The following is a 19,102-nucleotide window of genomic DNA, read 5'->3' as shown; positions in this document are numbered from 1 at the left end:
TCATTGTTCATGAGACATTGTTAGATTTTACTCACTGTGTAAACTGGAGATTCATCATTCTACATGAGACATAGTAAAGTTTTACTCACTGTGTTGGCTGGAGATTCATCATTCTACACGAGACATTGTAAAGTTTTACTCACTGTGTAGCGGCAGATTCATCATTCTTCATGAGACACTGTTAAGTTTTACTCACTGTATAGGCGGTGGATTCATCATTCTTCATGAGACACTGTTAAGTTTTACTCACTTCAATATCTTCGAATGAAAACGAGTTAATGTAGATCTGAAGGCGAACCGCAGACTTCCATCTCCTGCTCAGGAAGAGTTGACGTTGTTGTTATTGCATGAAAGGTTTTGAAGCCTACAAACCATCATCATTTTCCGTTGAGTAATTTTAAATTTTCTAAAATCCATTAATGATCGGAAAAATATTCATTAGTGGTATTATAAATCAGGTGTCTCTATTAGGTTACTTTGATAGAATGTTCATATTAATGCACAGCCATTGTTGAGTCAGTATTCATAACTGGCTTAATATACACGAATATTATCGCGAATTATTATTCAAATTTTGCAGTCATTAGAATAATGCTCGTTAAATGTACCTTAATCGCAAGACTTGTCTTTCTTCAATAATCTGTGCTCGACAATTAATACGCATCCAGTGCTCTATATAGTATTAATTAGTTAAGCGAGGAAAAGTATCCATAAAATCCATTCAATCTTAAAATTCGCATTTACTTTAGTTTTTTAATACCAAAATTATTTCTTCAATATGAATTAATTTCAAGTTTCGGCATTAACGAATATCAGCTTTTTCTATAATATTTGTTTCAATTTATTGTTTTATCATAATTCAGCCCATGATAGCAGTCTAGCCATGAAATTTCACTCCTGTAAATGCAGCGCTGTCATCTCATGTAACGTCAATGCCACTTTAGCTGCCACATCACTCATGTCGCCAGCACTCAGTTAAAACTTTTAAATTTAAGAACAAACGGAACCACGACTTTCTAGCGAGAACGAGACGGCATGTGGTAATCGAACCCTACAAATCGTAGTTACGGACTGGTGATACGTGGCTTTAGTGACGAACGTTGAACTAAGTGAATTATCTGATAAGTCGCAACTCACGTGTCTTTGACAGAATGGAAAATCTACTGTGCAATACTTATATAAAGTAGTTTATGCGATACAAAGTGCCATCTTGGGCGGTACTTTTAGATCTTAAGCCCCGTCCAAAGGCTTTATGAACGTAATTGAAAAGAAATATATTCGGCATAGATATTTGCCATCAAGGCTTGTGAATAAAAAGTTTGTTGTAATAATCCTTGAGTAGAGCCAATTGGCTCATACATTTGTTCACAGTTAATAAATTTTGATAATTCTGAGTTTTCCATTGTGCAGAAATTATCTGTTTTGCACGGACTGAAAAAGATTGATAATATTTCATGAACACAGCACTCACCCGCACAAGTCAACGCCCATCGGAACCTGTTTGATGTTCTGGACAATTTTGAGAAACTCCATGTTGACGTCGGTGGACGATATGAGAGCCGAGTAGCGCACCTCTCTGTCAACCACAAACCAGGTATTTAGATTAATTCAACTAACGAGAAATAAGTCAATTTTTTTCGTAAGAATAAATAAACACAAACAGCCCTAACTTGAACCCGACTACATAGGTACCACTGTTAATACACTCGAAACGCAGAGCTGGACAGCGCTACTTTGAAATGTGGCGGCGCTACCGCTATCGCTACATGCTCTAAATGTAGCGGGCGCTACCGCTACCGCTATACCCACTAGATTGTAGCGAGCGCTACCACTACCGCTACAGTAAAATGTAGCGCCGCTACATTAGCCGCTACAGTGGCCAAAATTATTGGAAATCTCTAAATATTTATTGTTCTGCTATTGGGATTTACTCATAAACATTTGATGATAATAAAACATTTTCAAAACATATTAATGCAACTTTATTGCAATTAACCTAACCGAACTAGTACGGGTTAGATACAGTAAATAAAAGTTACAGTTATTTTTATGTTTTACCTTCCCTACATGGATGTCTACTTTAATCTACCAGTGTCAAAAATTATCCACATATACATATAAAAAATCGGTCTTTTATTTGTATATATACATACCTGTGGATTATTTTTGAGATTGGTAGATTAAAGTAGACATCCATGTAGGGAAGGTGAAAGATAAAAATAACTGTAAGCAAAGTGAAACATGAAAAAATACCTGTAAGTGGTAACTGGTAACAACTTAACAAGTAACAACTAACATGTTGACACTATATAGTAACAGGCTGAGGTTGACAACATTACACCGAAATCTTTCGTACAGTTTTATTCTGTAATTTATATTATGTATGTATCATGCTGGTGTTAAAATAATATTTAATACTATTAAGTAAAATCTAAAGGCTTTATCTATAAATGTAGCGGTAGCGCTGTAGCGGCAAAACCTCGTATCGCTACTTAAATGTGTTGCGGGTGCTACCGCTACCGCTACATTGCCTTAAATGCAGCGCCGCTACCGCTACCGCTAATGAAAATGTAGCGGCCGCTATAGTGGCGGCCGCTACCGCTACATGTAGAGCGCTACTGCCCACCTCTGTCGATACGATTGTTACGTAGTAAAATTATGCAGCCTGACGAAGGCTATGAACGAAGTCGTTATATAGTTAGGGAATGGTTAAGAAAATTATTTGTATTTTTACACAGCATCGTTAGTAGAAGCATCTGCATTCGATAAAACTTAAAACAACTAAATTTATCCGAGAAAACAATACCGTATCCTAGTATTTCACTAAAAAAATTTTTAATTGCTTTAAATCGCACATAAATAAACATGAAAGCACATCGGATTAGTAGGCATGCTGGAGTTCATCGTCAATGCTGACTATACGAGTGGAGACCCAAAAGAAACTGGACGGATTTAAAAAATATTTATTTATTTTCCCAAAATCTACTGTCAGAATTTGTTGGGGTGAAGTCGAAGTCTCTTGGGATAGTTCCGCTTGTTCGTCAATACGTTTCGTCAACCTTCATGGATTAGGTCCATAATTTTCTCAACGTTTTATTAAGTGCGGTAAGTGGAAGACGGCCCGACCGAGGTTGATAATCAATTGACATTTCACAGTTTTTGAAGCGGGAAAACCACTCAGATAATTGCGTTCTCTCACAATAGCATCATCGTTGTATGCTGCCTGTAGCATTTTCTTGCCAGCTTCTTACAGAAGAAAACAAAATTTGATGTCATCTCGTTGCTCACGAAAATCAGCCATCATGTATTAACGACGAGCTCGCAAAACAAATGTTACAAAAAATGTGCGATAATGGAACATGGCCTTCTAGGGTAGCCATGCCTGGCACACTAACCATGGAATGTCAGTAGCATGCGCTCATACATACTGGCATAATGCGGTACTACCAAAACTTCGCTCAGCACACAGGCAGTCCAATTTTTTTTTGGGCCGCCACTCGTATATTAACATCAGTGAAGGGAAAGACCTCGAGAGATAGCCACACGAGTTCGTCACTCACCAGGGCGCGTGTGATCGTGTCTATGGGATTTGCTTACCTGCAAGCGGGGTCGCAGTTACAATTGAATTCTTCAGTGGTGGACATGTAGTTCACTGCTTGCATACACAGACCTGCAGATGGAGCGGACAATAGTCGAAATATTTTCAAAGTTAGCTGTGGAGGTAAAACTTTTTGATGATTCATTAGTTATTATTTGCAAGCAATGTTGCAAGAAATGCTAATGGCTGTAGAGAGTATGCACTCAAAGTGTGAGGAACTAAGCCTGAAATGATAGATCTGGAACAACCAAAATTAGGATAGAAAATCTGATCATACTTGCTCTAAAAATTTTTCATAATTTGATGGCAGTGGATTAGAAACATGGAAGCTTATTAAAAAATTTGTCAATTTTCTGTTTTCCAGAATTTTGGGTGCCATCATATTCACGAAATTATTTCTTAGCAGTGATCATCAAAACATCCGTCAAAGGAGAAGTGCATTGCATGTTTTGTGTTTTATATCAATCAAAAGAGGAAATCTATGTTAACCACACGTAAATTAATTAACACTTGATTTGACCACTACGTTGATCACACTGCATAATTAATTCTCACCCTGATAGCGGTCGAAGGCATCGCAATTCCCGAATTTCTTGGCCTTGAACTCGTCCTCCTCGCCGAGGGAGTCGAAGGCGGGGCCCTCGTTGACTGTGCAGTTGCACCGACGCCGGAACTCGCGTTCAATGCACAGCTTATTGCACAGCTACGGGGAGAAGGAAGCCAACATGCCAATAGATTAATCAATAAAAAAAATTTTATATATCAAATATTAAAACACTGATATTATAAAACATTATTTTCACCTATTTTTGCTTCGAGGTCGAAGTCTTATTTGCGATAGGCTTAGAAGGATTGTAGAGAGTAAAGAATATCTGATAGTAACTAGGCATTTACAATTACTCGAACGGGTCAGAGTTTTATTAGCTCTGCAGATTATTAAATTTCTACAGGGTGTCCCAAAAAAACGATACTCAACTATGAATGGCTGTAACTCAAAAAGTAATAAAGTTAAAAATTTTTGAAAGGTCAGGATTTGTTCCCTATGTTTTTCTACATCTCTCCACCAAAAATCAGACAGATCGATGTAGCCATAAGCGTTTGATAGAACTTTCAGTGACATGTGCTAAAATTGTGCTTGCGCAAAGTTTTAGTAAGATCATTTTGTATAATCATTGCGTTGTCTTGACATGTTTTCTTTTCGCTGTTTTATTTTTTGTATCTTTGGTGAGACAAAAACATGTCAATCTTTGGTGAGAGACGATCATGACAATCTTTGGTGAGAGACAATCATGACAATCTTTGGTGAGACTCAATCATGGCCATCTTTGGTGAAAGGCAATCTTTGGAGAGAGGCAATCTTTGGTTTTAAAATTCCCTCTCACCAAAGATTGCCATGATTGTGTCTCAAAAAGATGGTCATGATTGTCTCTCACCAAAGATTGTCATGATTGCCTCTCACCAAAGATCGCCATGTTTTTGTCTCACCAAAGAAACAAAAAATTTAACTCAGTACTCACTGCAGTGAGTGACAGAGAGCGCATTTTCTCGTCGACGAAAACTTGAGGTCACGGACGGACGGACAGACAGACAGATGGACATGGCGAGCACAATAGTTGAAAAACATAGGGAACAAATCCTGACCTTCCAATTTTTTTTAACTCTATTACTTTTTGAGTTACAGCCATTCAAAGTTGAGTATCGTTTTTTTTTGGGACAACCTGTATAATGAAGCTTAACACGAAAAATTATTTTCCATGGTAATTCCTCGCTAGACTTCCAATATACAAGTAATTGGAATTCAGAATCATGAATTTTTGAAGACGTACCGTTTCAGAGTAGTCGAACATCTTGCTGCTGGTGTCGTCGCATTGTCCGTATGGAGGCCCTGCGCGGTTCACCACAGTCTGCGTCAATTGTTATGATTAGAAAGGTAATTAATTCACGGCTTTAATTTATGTAGTTCCGCGTTGATCAATTTATGGTTACACGCAGACCAGAATTCAATTCATTTTGAAAATAAGCAACAATATGTGTGGTTTGAAGAACCCTATACAACTGATCCCAATGAATATGGTATGATTGGAATGATAAGTTCTTACTCGTATTTGAGCCATTCACTTTCCCATGCGTAACAGCAAAGGCGCGATGGTCCCATCATTGACGTAGTCCGTAACAAACATTAATCCGTTTATTTGCAACTGAACTACTTTTGTCTTGGTTGATTCTTGTCAATATTTAACTCGGCTTCAGCCCAAATTTGAATAAACATTGATTAAATTAAGAGATTTTATTGCGCTTTATTTCACCTTGGTTACAGCGATGGAGTGCGACAGTCCCGCGGCGAGGTTGAAGCCTTCATCGGCCGGGAAGGGCGCCTGCCAAGGCTCATGCAGCACCACTCGCAGCCCCGACCAGGGCGACAGCAACGACAAGTAGCTCGCCGCGTGCAGGTTCAGCGTCAGGCTCAGGCCGCTCTGGTCGCGTAGTTGTCAAGAGAAAATGCGGATTTATTTTGCTAAATTTAGTAGTTTTTGCTATGATGCAATGACGAGTGTTCCCGCTTAGGGTGTGTTGATGAAGGATTATTTTTGTGCAGACTATAACAATGTGCAGACAATGTTGTGCAGACTATATGTTGTGTATGTTTGTGCAGACTATTACAATATAAATTTAACAATAAATCTTTCTGCTGGATAATTCGTTTAAAATAAATGTTGGTTTGTGCATAATAGTGCACATTCATTGTGAAATTCACATTAATGTCTACTCGAATAAACCAATTATCGCTTTATGACGGACACCCAATTGCCCTGGTAGAGATGTTAAAATTTTTCCTGGATTGGCTAACACGCTTTCAAAGATAATGCCGATTTACTGCAAAGTTTCAGTTTTAAATATAATAACTAAATATTTATTTTTCAATAAATTTAAATTCAGAGCACACTTACTCTCATCCAATTTTGAAATGCAATCTTAAATGTTCATCAAAATAATTAGCCACATATTTTTGAACAATTAAATTTATGTTTAAATTTGAATTAAATCCTTATTCAAGTCGATAAATATAACCTGAATAGTATTTAATATTTTGTATTTAGGCAGATTATAATCAATTTATTGAATACTCAAGTACGTATTTGATAATTCGATTTCCAATGTTAGAATATCCACCCGAAAAAGCAAACCTGCGGTCCGATTTTGAACGAAGTTCTTGGCTTGAAGTTCTCCCTGCGGTCTTCGATGCTGACGTTGGGGCTGGATTCTCTGACGAGGTGGGGGCTGTTGAACGTGTAGCAAACTCCCATATCTTTCGTCGTGTACGGGTGAAATAGTCTGAAATTGTCCAGGTGGCAAGACCCAGTAACTAATTGTATTCTAACTTGACTTTAATGAATGCTTCGTAGTGATGAACCACAAAAGGGGTTTTTGACGAGCTATTGACCATTGAACATGAAAAATACGTGGCCAATGATTTTGGAGCTTGGAAAATATTGATTTGCAATTTTTTGTGTGCGGATAGGCAGAGCATTTTCCATGATATTTGCATTTGTTTGGTAACTGGAGTTACAGTACGATAATTTAAATCAATGAATCACCCTCGACATTTTTAAATTAGATGCGAGGGCAAGAATAAATAGTTTACTTGTTGCAAAAGTGCAACGAAAATGATTGGAAACATATTTAGCAAACATTAATAGAAAATCCATTGAATATAATTCAAAGCGATCAGGAATTTTTTTATTCCAAATTGAAACATGAAAAAAACAAAATTAGTTTCTCCAACTATCTACAGCTTTTTAATTCAAGTATTTCGTCTAATTCAAACGCAGTTTGCTAGACAGCGCAGCATATTTTAGTTTCTGCAGGTATCTGGTTATTTGACCGAGAGAGAATAGCTCTATATACATGTGATAGCAATATTAGTCATACTTATTATTGACATATAACTTTTAATTGCAACATTACTTGTGGAATTGCAACTTTACTAAAAAAGGCAACATAACAATACCAGTAGAGGCAAAATTGCTTGTAATTGCAACATTACGCGCAATTGCAACATTACTTGTGTAACTGCAATTTTACTTTAAAAAAATTGCCTGTAATTTCAACATTACTTGTGTAATTACAACCTTACTTTTAAAAATGCGACATAACAATACTAGTAAAGGCAAAATTGTTGTAGTTGCAACATTACGTGTAATTGCAACTTTACTTTCAAAAAAGGCAATATAACAATACTAGTAAAGGCATTATCCCTTGTAATTGCAACATTACTTTAAAAAAAGGCAACATAACAATACTAGTAAAGGCAAAATTGCGTGTAATTGCAAGATTATTTGTAATTGCAGTATTAAATTCAATTGTAAAATTACTTTTAATTGCAACATTATTTGTAAAAAAGGCAACATAGCAATACATGTGAAGGCAAAATTACTTGTAATTGCAATGTACGTTGTCGATGCTGCACACTTGGATGAAGTCTTCTCGTTTCCTCGCCGTCTTCTCGATAACGTCCAGGTGGGGGGCAAAGCGCCCCCTGAGATCCGACAAGTCGTTAGTGCGGCTACGGCTTACGAGGGCTTCTACTCGTTTGGCAGTCATCCTGATTTCTTTAGCAGGCTGCCATAAATCTGAAAAGGTGCATTGTTGTTGATAATCGGTACAGTTGAACAAAAGTAGTTCTTTAACGCACATGTCGTTGAAAGCCACGAAAATCCTACCAATATTTTTATTTGCAGATTGAGATAAACAAAGATATTAGTAAAGAACAAGTACTGTTAGGTCTTTTACGAAAGGTGTTATTAACAAGTACATGTTTTTTCTCATGCTGTCGCATCATTTTACATACTTTGTTTAGTATGGGTCTTTTTTCTGATTTTCGATGTCTACGAATTATTTACATTTAGAAGAAAATAGATATTTGAAAAACATTCAATATACTCACTCCGAAGATCGTGGACTCCTGATGCACAAGAAACGTTCACATGAGTGGCGTTGATGTAGGTCTCGTTGTAGGCTGTGAATCGTAATATGTGATAAGCCGGAGACAAGATTTATTGAACTCAAAAATTGCCAGTAATGGTCTGTTTAATGCTTAAATTGTCAAAAATTTATCGCTATGATAAAAGGGCAATGGTATATCCAAATGAGATCACGAAGAAAATTTGTTAGGATAGTGAGCTGAGTTCCGAGCGTAGTTGCTAAAGCCTATTTTTTGTTTGTTAGAATTTTCAATTTGAACGAATCGCAACAATTTTCGTTCAAATGTTATGGTCAGTTTTTCGAATTTTTACACAACGCGACACGCAATGGATTAACTCTGGTGTGCGTCAGAATTATTTCGTAAGGACTACGGCTGAAACATTTGTATATATCTTGCGAACATTATCGTAAATGATGGCCAGATACGTTCATTGATGTACTAATTGTACAGTATATTAGCAGAACTTCTTACCACTAATGACAGCAACCCATAAAACGTCAGAACTTGCGCGTTATGATCTTTTTATCAAAACTAATTTGCTAACATGAAGTTCATTGTTGGAGCTAATGTATAGTTTATATACAAGCTATATTTGCATAACAAATTTCGTATTCATGTATACTTTTGCAAAATTTTTGGAGGCAATATTTCCGTTTTTAGGGTAACTCTAACAGAAGATGGAAATGGAAAGCCAAGATGTTTTTCCATGTGCAACTGAAGAGTTTTTATTCTTCTCCATTGTTTCGTTACAATGGCTACCTAAAATGAAGAAGATATCCATCACATACATGTAACTGCCTACAATAAATCGAGTGTTGATAACCTATAATACAATAATCGAGTGATGCCTACCTATACAATATTATCAATTGAGCGTTAATAGCATAACTATATGAAAGCAATCAAGTGGTAATAACATAACTACCTGAAATCAATCAAGTACCATGACCAGTCAAATCTGCTGCATTACTTGTTCTGCAGGAATTGCAAGAATTGAATGAATTTCGAACTCACGATCTCCTTTGGTGTTGGTTGATAAACAATTATAGAATAATTCATATCAAAACCAACACAATTACTAGTCTCGAATAAAGATGAAGATTATTGTAGATTCTTGAAAATTGTGCATTCCGAAAAAGGGTTTCGGGAGTAATCTTCCCACACTCATCTTGGAAAAAATTTAATAATTTCAATCAGTTATACGATCCAAAGACGTTCGGGTCGCCCTTTACAAAAGAAAGTCCGATCGCCCGAACTTAGAGGCAATTTGACCCCCCGATTCCAAATACCAGCTGATTGCCCGATTTTAAATACCAGCTGATTCACAAACAATCTCTCGCCCGATCCCGAAGCGCCCGATCACATAGACAGACCGATCTTTAGATTATAAAAGCAAGCAGATTGCCGGATCCCAACAAAAATAAGATCGCGCGAACCTAAGCTTGTGAGGTCAAGGAAATGAAGAATTATTCATCTGAATTTAATTCATTAAGGGGATCAACCTGGCATTTTGAAAACTTCTACAGTTATTATCCGATTGTCATGAAACTTCACATACATACGTTAGTAGTATCATTTTAAAGCTCAGAATGTCAGCTTTAGGATGAAACTAAGCAAGTAACTGCAGCACAACTCAGGTAGAAACTATATTCAAAGATTTCAGCATTTATTTACTTTGTATCTAATTTCTTAAAGAACTCTCCCACCCGCCTCCTTTTAAAGAGCCGTCATGAACGTAAATATTCACGTAGAGAGATGGCAGTGGTACCATTTGAAAGAGCAGAATTCCAGCTTTAAGATGAGTAGAAAAACCGGAAAAGCCAAAATTGATCGATTTTAGCCAGGTCGATCCCCTTAAAATGTTACTTTCTCAAAATTATTTTTCCAATTCTCAGAATCGCAATATCTCTGGCTTTTAATTTATAAAATGTATGCCTTTGCAGTTTGATTTTAAATACATATGCACAATATATAAATGTACGGTCATTTATAAAATTGAAACTAAGAGCTGTGATGGTCTTGGCACTACGCAGTCGCAATTTTTTTGTCAGTAAGCTTTCCAATATATGCGGTCATGTCTACCACATGCACAACTGTTAAATCCGGCAGCGAGAAGAGAGTTGTCGGCACAACACTTAAAAGTGGGTATATAGCCGGTGATGCAAGTCGCGCTCGGACAACTGAAGAAACATTGCTCGAACAGCGATGCACTTTTTGCGATGTAATCCTGACCCAGTTTTTTCCACGAAAAGGGTGCCTGGTTATCCTTGTCGTGGTTATCCTTAACGCGCTTCAAAAAGATTTTCGCTCATAAGATTTTCGATTCGACACTGTCGTGGAATGTGTGCAATTGAAAAAGCTTGTTTTCATCACATTTTTCTTCTTATTTCTTATTTTATGTACGTCATCAATCTTATTAGGATAAATTAATGATTTTTTATGAGGAATGAGGACTTAAAAGAATTCAAGTATTGAATTATATTACAAACATTTTCCCTTTAAATTTACATGCTTCGGTATTCCTAAGTTACAAAAAAGTATCAGTGGCCAAGGACATGCATAAATTTCACGAACGGAATGACATGGCAATTCGATGTAATTGTATCACAGTTTATGCAAACCAAATATGATTGATGTACCAACCTCTGTTGATATCGGTGTAGTTCCCAAGTAAATCCTCGTAGACTTCTTTCTTGCAGACTAGGTTGTAACGAATGTTGACAGACTTATCTTTCCACGCCTCTTCTCGTTTGAATAGGAAGAAACGTCCGAATCAATTGAAATATGAGCACGAATCAATTTTTCATGGGATGTGTCGCTAAATAATGTATTCTAAAATTCGAGCTACTGGGCCATAAAGGAATAAAAAGGTCAAGTTACTCAGTAGATGAAAAATTCAATCTAAAAACGATAGCTCGTCAAAACTATGCGATATTGAACATTTACCAGTATTATGATCAATTGGTTTCTTGAATCAAATATTGTCCACGAATTATTAGCCAAATTGTTCAAAAGTAAATTCACCGTATAATTAATTAATGAAAATGGTCCATAAAACCAGCGCCTTCATGTCTAACTATTTTTGATTTAGAAATGATGAACTGGTTAAGGCAACTTTTTCAGATAAAAAATATGGTGACTCTTTTTTAGATCTTCATAGACAGTAAAATTTTAGTGTATTACTTTTTTTGAAATTTTAAATAGGCATTAGTCTTTTGATTACCAATCATGAATATGACAAACAAAATAGAAGCGAAAATTTAGGTATACTAATTTTAGACCCAAGTTGCTTTTCTTTAAATGACCACTTGTATTCAAGTTGATATTTCCACTATTTCAATAAGTCGCAATTGCAATGAATATAAACAATGTTGACGGTACGATGTATCTCACCAAAGTTTGCGCAGAACCGCATGTCCCCAACACTCTTGACCAGTTCGCTGATAGGGTAATCCACCGTGCCGTTATCCGTAGCAAAAGTGAAGTTTTTCTTTGTCTGCTCCTCAAGCTTCGTTTGGTACTGGTAGATGAAGCTACATTGCAACCGCTGGAAGGCTTTGTCCTTTTCCATGTATGTAGACTGGTCTGTGCGAGCAATCAAGGACTATCATAAGTTTCCACGAAAATAACACCACAATTCGTCAATTTCATAATAGTATAAATTACTAGTGTTAGCTTTGATTAGGATATGTTAGCCAGTTCCCTATATTCTTAACAACTCCCCGGCCTCCTTGCCGATTTCTACCAGAATTTCCGCAACTAATAGCGGGTTTTAACCCCCAACTATCCGTTTCAATCAAAATCTAAAAGACTCGGCCGATTTCATTTTATTTAAAACTTAGGGGATTTTCAATATATCAGTTATATTATCATCTTCTCTTTATATGATCAACTAACTTAGTATTAGTGTTTCAATTGTGAGGTACGAGTAAGATAGTTATTGTGAAATTGGATAACGATTCACCTGTTATAATAACACGTGTGTTCTGCGCACTGACAGTGGGGAGCTTGGGTAGGATAGTAGAGTTGAATGGAAGTGGGATCTGCATTCATTGAGCTCTCGTTAGTTCTAATCTTACAGTAACAAATTTTCAGTTCTGTCTAAACATCCAAAGTTGAACTATGACTGTGAATCATCATAAGTGAATTAGAAAACAATCTCACATGTCCAATGAAGTTCGTGCGAGACAATTTTGCTTCAATGCATAAATATTTGTAAGTAAAGTTGAAGCAATGAACTGTTCAACCAAGATGAGAATGAAATCTATTATAACAACAGTGATCGCTTCAGCTACAAGCAAAAGGTACATACCAATGTACCAAATATATTTAAGGTACATACCAATGTTGGAGAAACTGCATGCGTTTCCCTTTGTCCTGGCACTGGAAAACCTCCTCCCAGGGGGTCATCAAAATATTCCAGAAATTCGTCGAGCTCGGAAAGGGGATCCAACTCGCAGTCGTCATCGTATAAATCTGTTGAGGTAAACTTTTTTATTATGAGGTTTTGTATTCTTTTATAAGTTCCAAATGATAAAATAGAAATAATAAGCTCCTGAAAAATATGGCTGGAAAATCGCTCATTAATAATTTTTTAGTTAAAGTAAAATTCAGTTTAGTAATTGTTTGGTTTATTGTTCAGTACAGTAATTACTTGGCATTTTATTGTTTCGAGAGTTATCTCAGTTTATTGAAATACTCACATTTATCCAATGGATCATTACTGACAGATTTCAGGTCTTCACATTCTGGAAAATAGAAGATGTTGCATTGTTTAGTTTCAATCTAAGTAACTCCGGAAGCTCTAGATATTGAGGAAATATGTGAAGCTTGACATGAGATTTTATGCTAATGCATTGGATTTAATCGTGCATTTATCAAAACGATAAATTTTAAACTTTACGTTTAATTTTATCAGATATCAGAAAAAAACAAACAGCAGTTATTCGAAAAATTGCGCGGTCAAAACAAAAATAATACGCTTCAGCTACGCATGAAATGAAACCGAAATATTTCTACGTAGTGGAAAATAATATTGCATTAATACATAAATTCAATGACATTTATAAATATTCATATATTTTTATAGTAAACAGATAGAAAACAACAGTAAATAATTTTTGGGCCATTGGAGGAGTATGATCAGAATGAAATATTCGATAGATGGTAATAAATCTAAACAAAAATGTTAGCTGTGGCCTATTGAAAATTGTGCAATTGCAATTATACAGACATTTTTCGTTCGCTAACGAAAGAAATTATTCATCACTATGAGAATAAATAATTGCATGAGCGGAGTGTTCACCAGGGCCTGTGTTCTTTTCCTGGACTTCGATGAAGGCGCCGTAGACTGCGTCGTTCCTGAGCGCCTCTTCGTTGTTGATGGGGTTCAAGTTGCATAGAGTCACAGCTGGAAACTGCGCCGGGCGCTCCGTTTGAACCTGAGATAAACTTTGCGTTATATATACAATTTTGACTAAAGAACACATAAGTACTGGTGATCAAAGCAGGTACACTCATCGAAATACGCATTCAATGAAATTAAAATGCTTAAATGAAAATTGAGGCTCTTATTACTATCTTCCTTCGGCAAACCAGGGCCGATTTGTTCAAAGTCGGAGTTCTGACCGGATAGACCGATTGCGAAACCGAGGATAGGCAAAGATTTCACTGTGTTACCATATGGACATACAAAGTAAAGTTATATAGTTTGAACCTGAACTTGGTACATATTTTGAAGCTGGCTACACCTGGACCTTAAAGGGAGGGTTTCTTTGATTTTGAACTTATTTTGTAGCTGTAAACAAAGCGCATCTAACGCAGCAAATCCTATTTTTGTGATTGAAATTTGAAATGACTCATGAAATTTTTAAGTTATAGTGAATTTAAAATTTTCGAAAATCGGTATATATAATTAATTTTAAAAATTCTATGTATAATGATTGTTATATGCACGCCAAACTTGTTATATGAACGAGTCCTGTGTTGCAAGATGTAACATGCAATTCATTACGAGCAATAGACGATGGGAATTATAGAGATATAGTGCCTAGTAATTATTACTCTATACTTTTTGAACACTGTTTCGATAATTTTTTCTCGTGAAAAATTAAAATTGAAATGAAATTCTATCGTTCTAGAACTAGAGCATCGAGAGACATATCTTCATTCGATACCTTATGCCAAAATCATTCTATTCTGCCGTCATTTTCATTATTTATTTATTTTCAAGGAGACATTTTATTTATTTATATATATAAGGGAGGTGGAGGGACCAAAAAAAAAAAACTCCCCTTCCCAAAAAGGAGTAAAAATTAAATTTAAAGAACAGCTGTGTGGTCGATAATCATAAATTTGTATCACATATAAAATTAATTTTAGAGTTTTTATGTCTTCAATTTTGTGAGTTTAAAATTTTCACAGAGACCCCCATTTCACGGTTTTTAGAAACATTTCACATGTATTTCAATTTTTCTAATTCATACAAATAAAATGCACCTGCACTGTAGAGTGTTTAACATGTGTATAAAAAGTTAAAAAAATGTCAATTAGCAAGCGATTAATATTAACCTGACCCTCCACTGTACAATTTTTGGTCAAAATACTGAAAATTTTTGTTCGTCGTTTGGGCATTTGTAGTTTGAATTATAAATAAAAAATCAATCATTAACTAGAATTCCATCAGATACTTTCCAAATCTGGGCATTATTTAGGTATTAAATATCGTTCAGATTACTTTCTGAACTTGCAACTGAGGACATATCATTTCAGGATACACAGAACTAAAACCGAGCGCATTTATCCCATATGTTGGATCAAATTTGATTCACACTGCTTTCGCAATAAAAATTTCGGTAACAACTCCAGAATTTCGTATTAAGGAGAATTCAAAGTGATTTGGCTGTACAGTGCAAATAATCCAATGATTAGTTCGTGGCATTCTACGTATTTTATGTGACTAAAACACTTGGTGCGCAAGCTGATCTACTCATCATTTGTACTAAGGTACATCTACTGTACTACTCATACATTGGTACATCTACTAAGAAACCTGAAATAAATCTTTTTATGTCTTACCTGAACAGACACATCTTTAGCGTACTTGAGGTACTCAGTGACGACTTCGTAGCACTGCATGATGCTGTACACTGTGCACAGAAAGAAGAACGCCATCCACACCAGCCGACGAAACCAATGACCGGCGCTGAAACAAAACACGTTGGAACTCATTGGATAATCAAGAAATTTGTTGGGTTATTCGACAATCTCCTCTCGGACCTTTGGCAGTTTTCAGGCTGGGAGGTGCTTCTGTCGTTACAAATCTTAAAAACCAATCACAAAAAATCAACACTTTGACCACTTGCAGGCTAACAAATAATGCAAAGAAAACAAACTAAAATGTTTCCAGTTACCCGAATGCCTGTGCAGGGCCGTCCCAAGTGACGGTCTCGATGAAATCTTTGTTGCGAGTCTTCACCCGCGTCCAGCGGGTCTCTGGCTCGACCGGCGCGTCGAATTCAGACGGAGGTTGTTCCCACGAATCTTCGTCGCTGAATCAGAGTAAACAAGTTTATAAAATAATCTAGGTTTTAGATGCAAAAAACATTTAAAATTCAGTATTTATAAACTCCCATAGCAGATGTAATGAGTAAAATACTTCTCATGTGTGGAACAAAAATAAAACAAAAAAAAAAAAATTAAAAAACACGTTTTCATTAATTAACGGACAAAAAAGAAAAACATTAACTTGTACATAACAGTACATAACATTCTACATAACTTTAATGTTATGTGAGAGTTAATATTTTCTTTTTTGTTCGTTAAGAAAACGTGGTTTTTAAGTTTTTTTATCTATTTTATTTCATTGTTTTTAGTTTTGTAACCACCAGAAAAATGTGTTTTTTATAAATGGTTTTTATATTTATTTATTTTCTACTTTTTAGAAAATTACTTTTATTTATTTATTTCTACTTTAGTTTTGTGTCCCGCCTAGTCAGTTGCCACTATGCATTGGACTAGTGAGCAGCGTGCGTTTGCTGTCGAAGCGTACTTTTATTACATCCGTTCCATTTCGCTACTCACCGAGCATTTCGTACTCGTTCCGTATTCATCCTTTGGGTCGGGTTTCTTATCGGCTCAGATCCTGATCGTGTTCCGATTTGGCTCCCTGTGATTTTTATGAATAAATAATAAATTTATGAATAATAAATAATAAATGAATAAATTTTGATGGGAATCCTGTACAAAAATGATTGGTAATAATGCCTAAACTATTCGAGCTATTACAGTACTTCCCAGAAGAATTTCCATTGAATTCTTTATACATACACTGAAACGGTCTTAATATGTAGACGTGACAAGATGTTAAAGAACGTAGTTAATAATCTGCCAGATATTTTCGTAAATCATTAAATCGGACTAAAACAAAATTGAACATTCCGTGCTAACAGATTTGATACATTTTCAGGCAAGTTAGTTAAGCCATCTCTCAGTACTCATTTTCCATCAACACCGAACACGAGAAAAATTTTATTTTTACACCTGCTTAATGGCAGTAATAATTTCAGGTAAGCGGGCTTAGTAGTTTTTTGAATTAGGTATATTAGCCGATAATTGCGGCAAACGAACTTGAATCTTAACCAAATTTGATGAATATGTTGATTTTGCGCAGGCGCATAGGCTGTAATAATTTCAGGAGAGTGGGTTTAATCGATTCTCAATAGGGATTTTTTGATACCTTTGCTAGCGCAAACTCCTGCACACCCATAATAATAATACAGCGGTTTCAACGTTTATTAGGCCGTAGGCCTGTCGCCGATTCATAACATCGGAGTACATTTACTGCTTGTTGCAGTCTCGAACTCACAACTCACTGCTCCAATTCTGCTATGCTTAACCGCCCGGCCTCCTCGCCGATTCTGACCAGAAACTGACCCACGGAGCTGGGATCGAACACGCGCCTCTCTGCGCCAATCCAGGTACTCTGAACTGTAACCACTGGGCCACCCTGCCTTTATAAACAAACCCGACAGCAAACATTCATCTTCTGTGATAAAGTTGAATAAATTTTCGAGAGTTCCCCAAAGAATTCAATGTCGTGGGAAATTCCAGTGCGTAAACAAATCGCGAGAAAATAAATATAAATACAAACATTTTTAAAAACCACGATTTTCTGGTGGTGACAAAACTAAAAACAATGAAATAAAACAAATAAAAAACTTAAAAAACACGTTTTCTTAACGGACAAACAAGAAAAACATTAACGCTTACATAACATTCTACAAACTTTAATTTTATGTAAGAGTTAATGTTTTTCTTTTTTGTCCGTTGAGAAAACGTGTTTTTTAAGTTGTTTTTATGTGTTTTATTACATTGTTTTTAGTTTTGTTTTACTTCTGATGATCAAATCTTGAATTGTTAGGCAGCATAAGCATGCATGCCAAGTTTCAAGTTTCTAAGATCTTCAGAAGTGTTATAAATTATGGTTTGAATTTTTGATGCCAGACAGATACGGAGCGAAACTAAGAAAAACGTAATAATAATAATAAAATAAAATAGAGGATATTGCGCGCCCTTGATGAAAGTCAAATCGACCGAGTTTTTCACTCTGTCTGCCGCACGTTACCCAAACAAAATTGGAGAAAATTAGGGTTCAATAAACATAAAAAAACTATCATAAATATACATTGTTGAAGAAGATTACATCGCTCCTACATACTGATTAGAATACGAATACGGAGCAACTTTTCGACACTATTGCCTTTTTCAACATAATGGTACAAATTGGCATATTCGCCCGCCACGTGCATGCAACAGGCATTCGATGTATAAACACAAGCAAGTAACTCACTACCTGAAATGGTCAGTAAATAACTGCCCCTCAAGGTTGACTGGAGTAGTTGTGTCGAATTATCGCGCCGCATCAATTCAAAAATAATAAATTCTGCTTGATCGATCCCCGAGTCTCGTGAGCTCGCTATAACAGGTTTAAATTTTATTTACACGCAGGCGTTGTCAGTAGTTTGTGAATTACGTGATGATGGTTTACAATTATATCCTTTACTATCTTTTCGGTGATTTTTAACTTTTTCCATCTGAATAATTTAGAACATTAATAGACTACTATTATAATATAGATTAAAATGTATTATTGTTCTTATTTTTATATAAACTTTCAGCTACATACAATTCAGAAATTAGGTAGCAGCAAAGTCAGATGAACAATCTTAATACGTTTAAAAAACGACGTGGATGATCCGTCACTAGACGAGTGCAGTCTGTACTTAAGATCAAGCGCACACTGTTGTGTTGAAAAAAAAAAAACACAACATTCGGTCAGTTTTTTCCGATATCTTAGGCCCCAAGGCATGTTCAGAGACGACCTTCGTAAACTGGAATATGGGTGCCGTGTATTCTGGACAAGAACAACGCGCATTCTTAGACCACATAACTAAGGTTTAAGAGATTAACCTAACTAAAGTGGAACACAGCAATTGCGACATGTCCAATCTTATTTACCG

The 19,102-nt window shown here is 35.9% G+C and overlaps 1 protein-coding gene across 1 annotated transcript; it reads right to left on the bottom strand.

The window, feature by feature from the left end:
- Window positions 1–235: 235 nt before the first annotated feature.
- Window positions 236–17,471, bottom strand: LOC108678060. Its single transcript, XM_018166399.2, has 19 exons — window positions 17,449–17,471; window positions 16,665–16,749; window positions 15,995–16,132; window positions 15,660–15,786; window positions 13,888–14,023; window positions 13,286–13,330; window positions 12,925–13,058; window positions 12,547–12,625; window positions 11,976–12,167; window positions 11,226–11,324; window positions 8,544–8,615; window positions 8,034–8,229; window positions 6,784–6,931; window positions 5,905–6,072; window positions 5,425–5,502; window positions 4,154–4,301; window positions 3,598–3,670; window positions 1,472–1,576; window positions 236–314 (listed from the first exon to the last, which is right to left on the bottom strand). Exons 2-19 carry the CDS (start codon window positions 16,691–16,693, stop codon window positions 236–238), a joined length of 2,046 nt encoding a protein of 681 aa, XP_018021888.1. The 5' UTR covers window positions 16,694–16,749; window positions 17,449–17,471.
- Between the last annotated feature and the right edge of the window lie 1,631 nt (window positions 17,472–19,102).

The sequence above is a fragment of the Hyalella azteca genome, unplaced genomic scaffold (genome assembly GCF_000764305.2).
Source record: "Hyalella azteca isolate HAZT.00-mixed unplaced genomic scaffold, Hazt_2.0.2 contig10293, whole genome shotgun sequence".
In the NCBI taxonomy this organism is placed as follows: domain Eukaryota; kingdom Metazoa; phylum Arthropoda; class Malacostraca; order Amphipoda; family Hyalellidae; genus Hyalella; species Hyalella azteca.
This window is presented reverse-complemented; position numbering and strand designations above follow the sequence as displayed.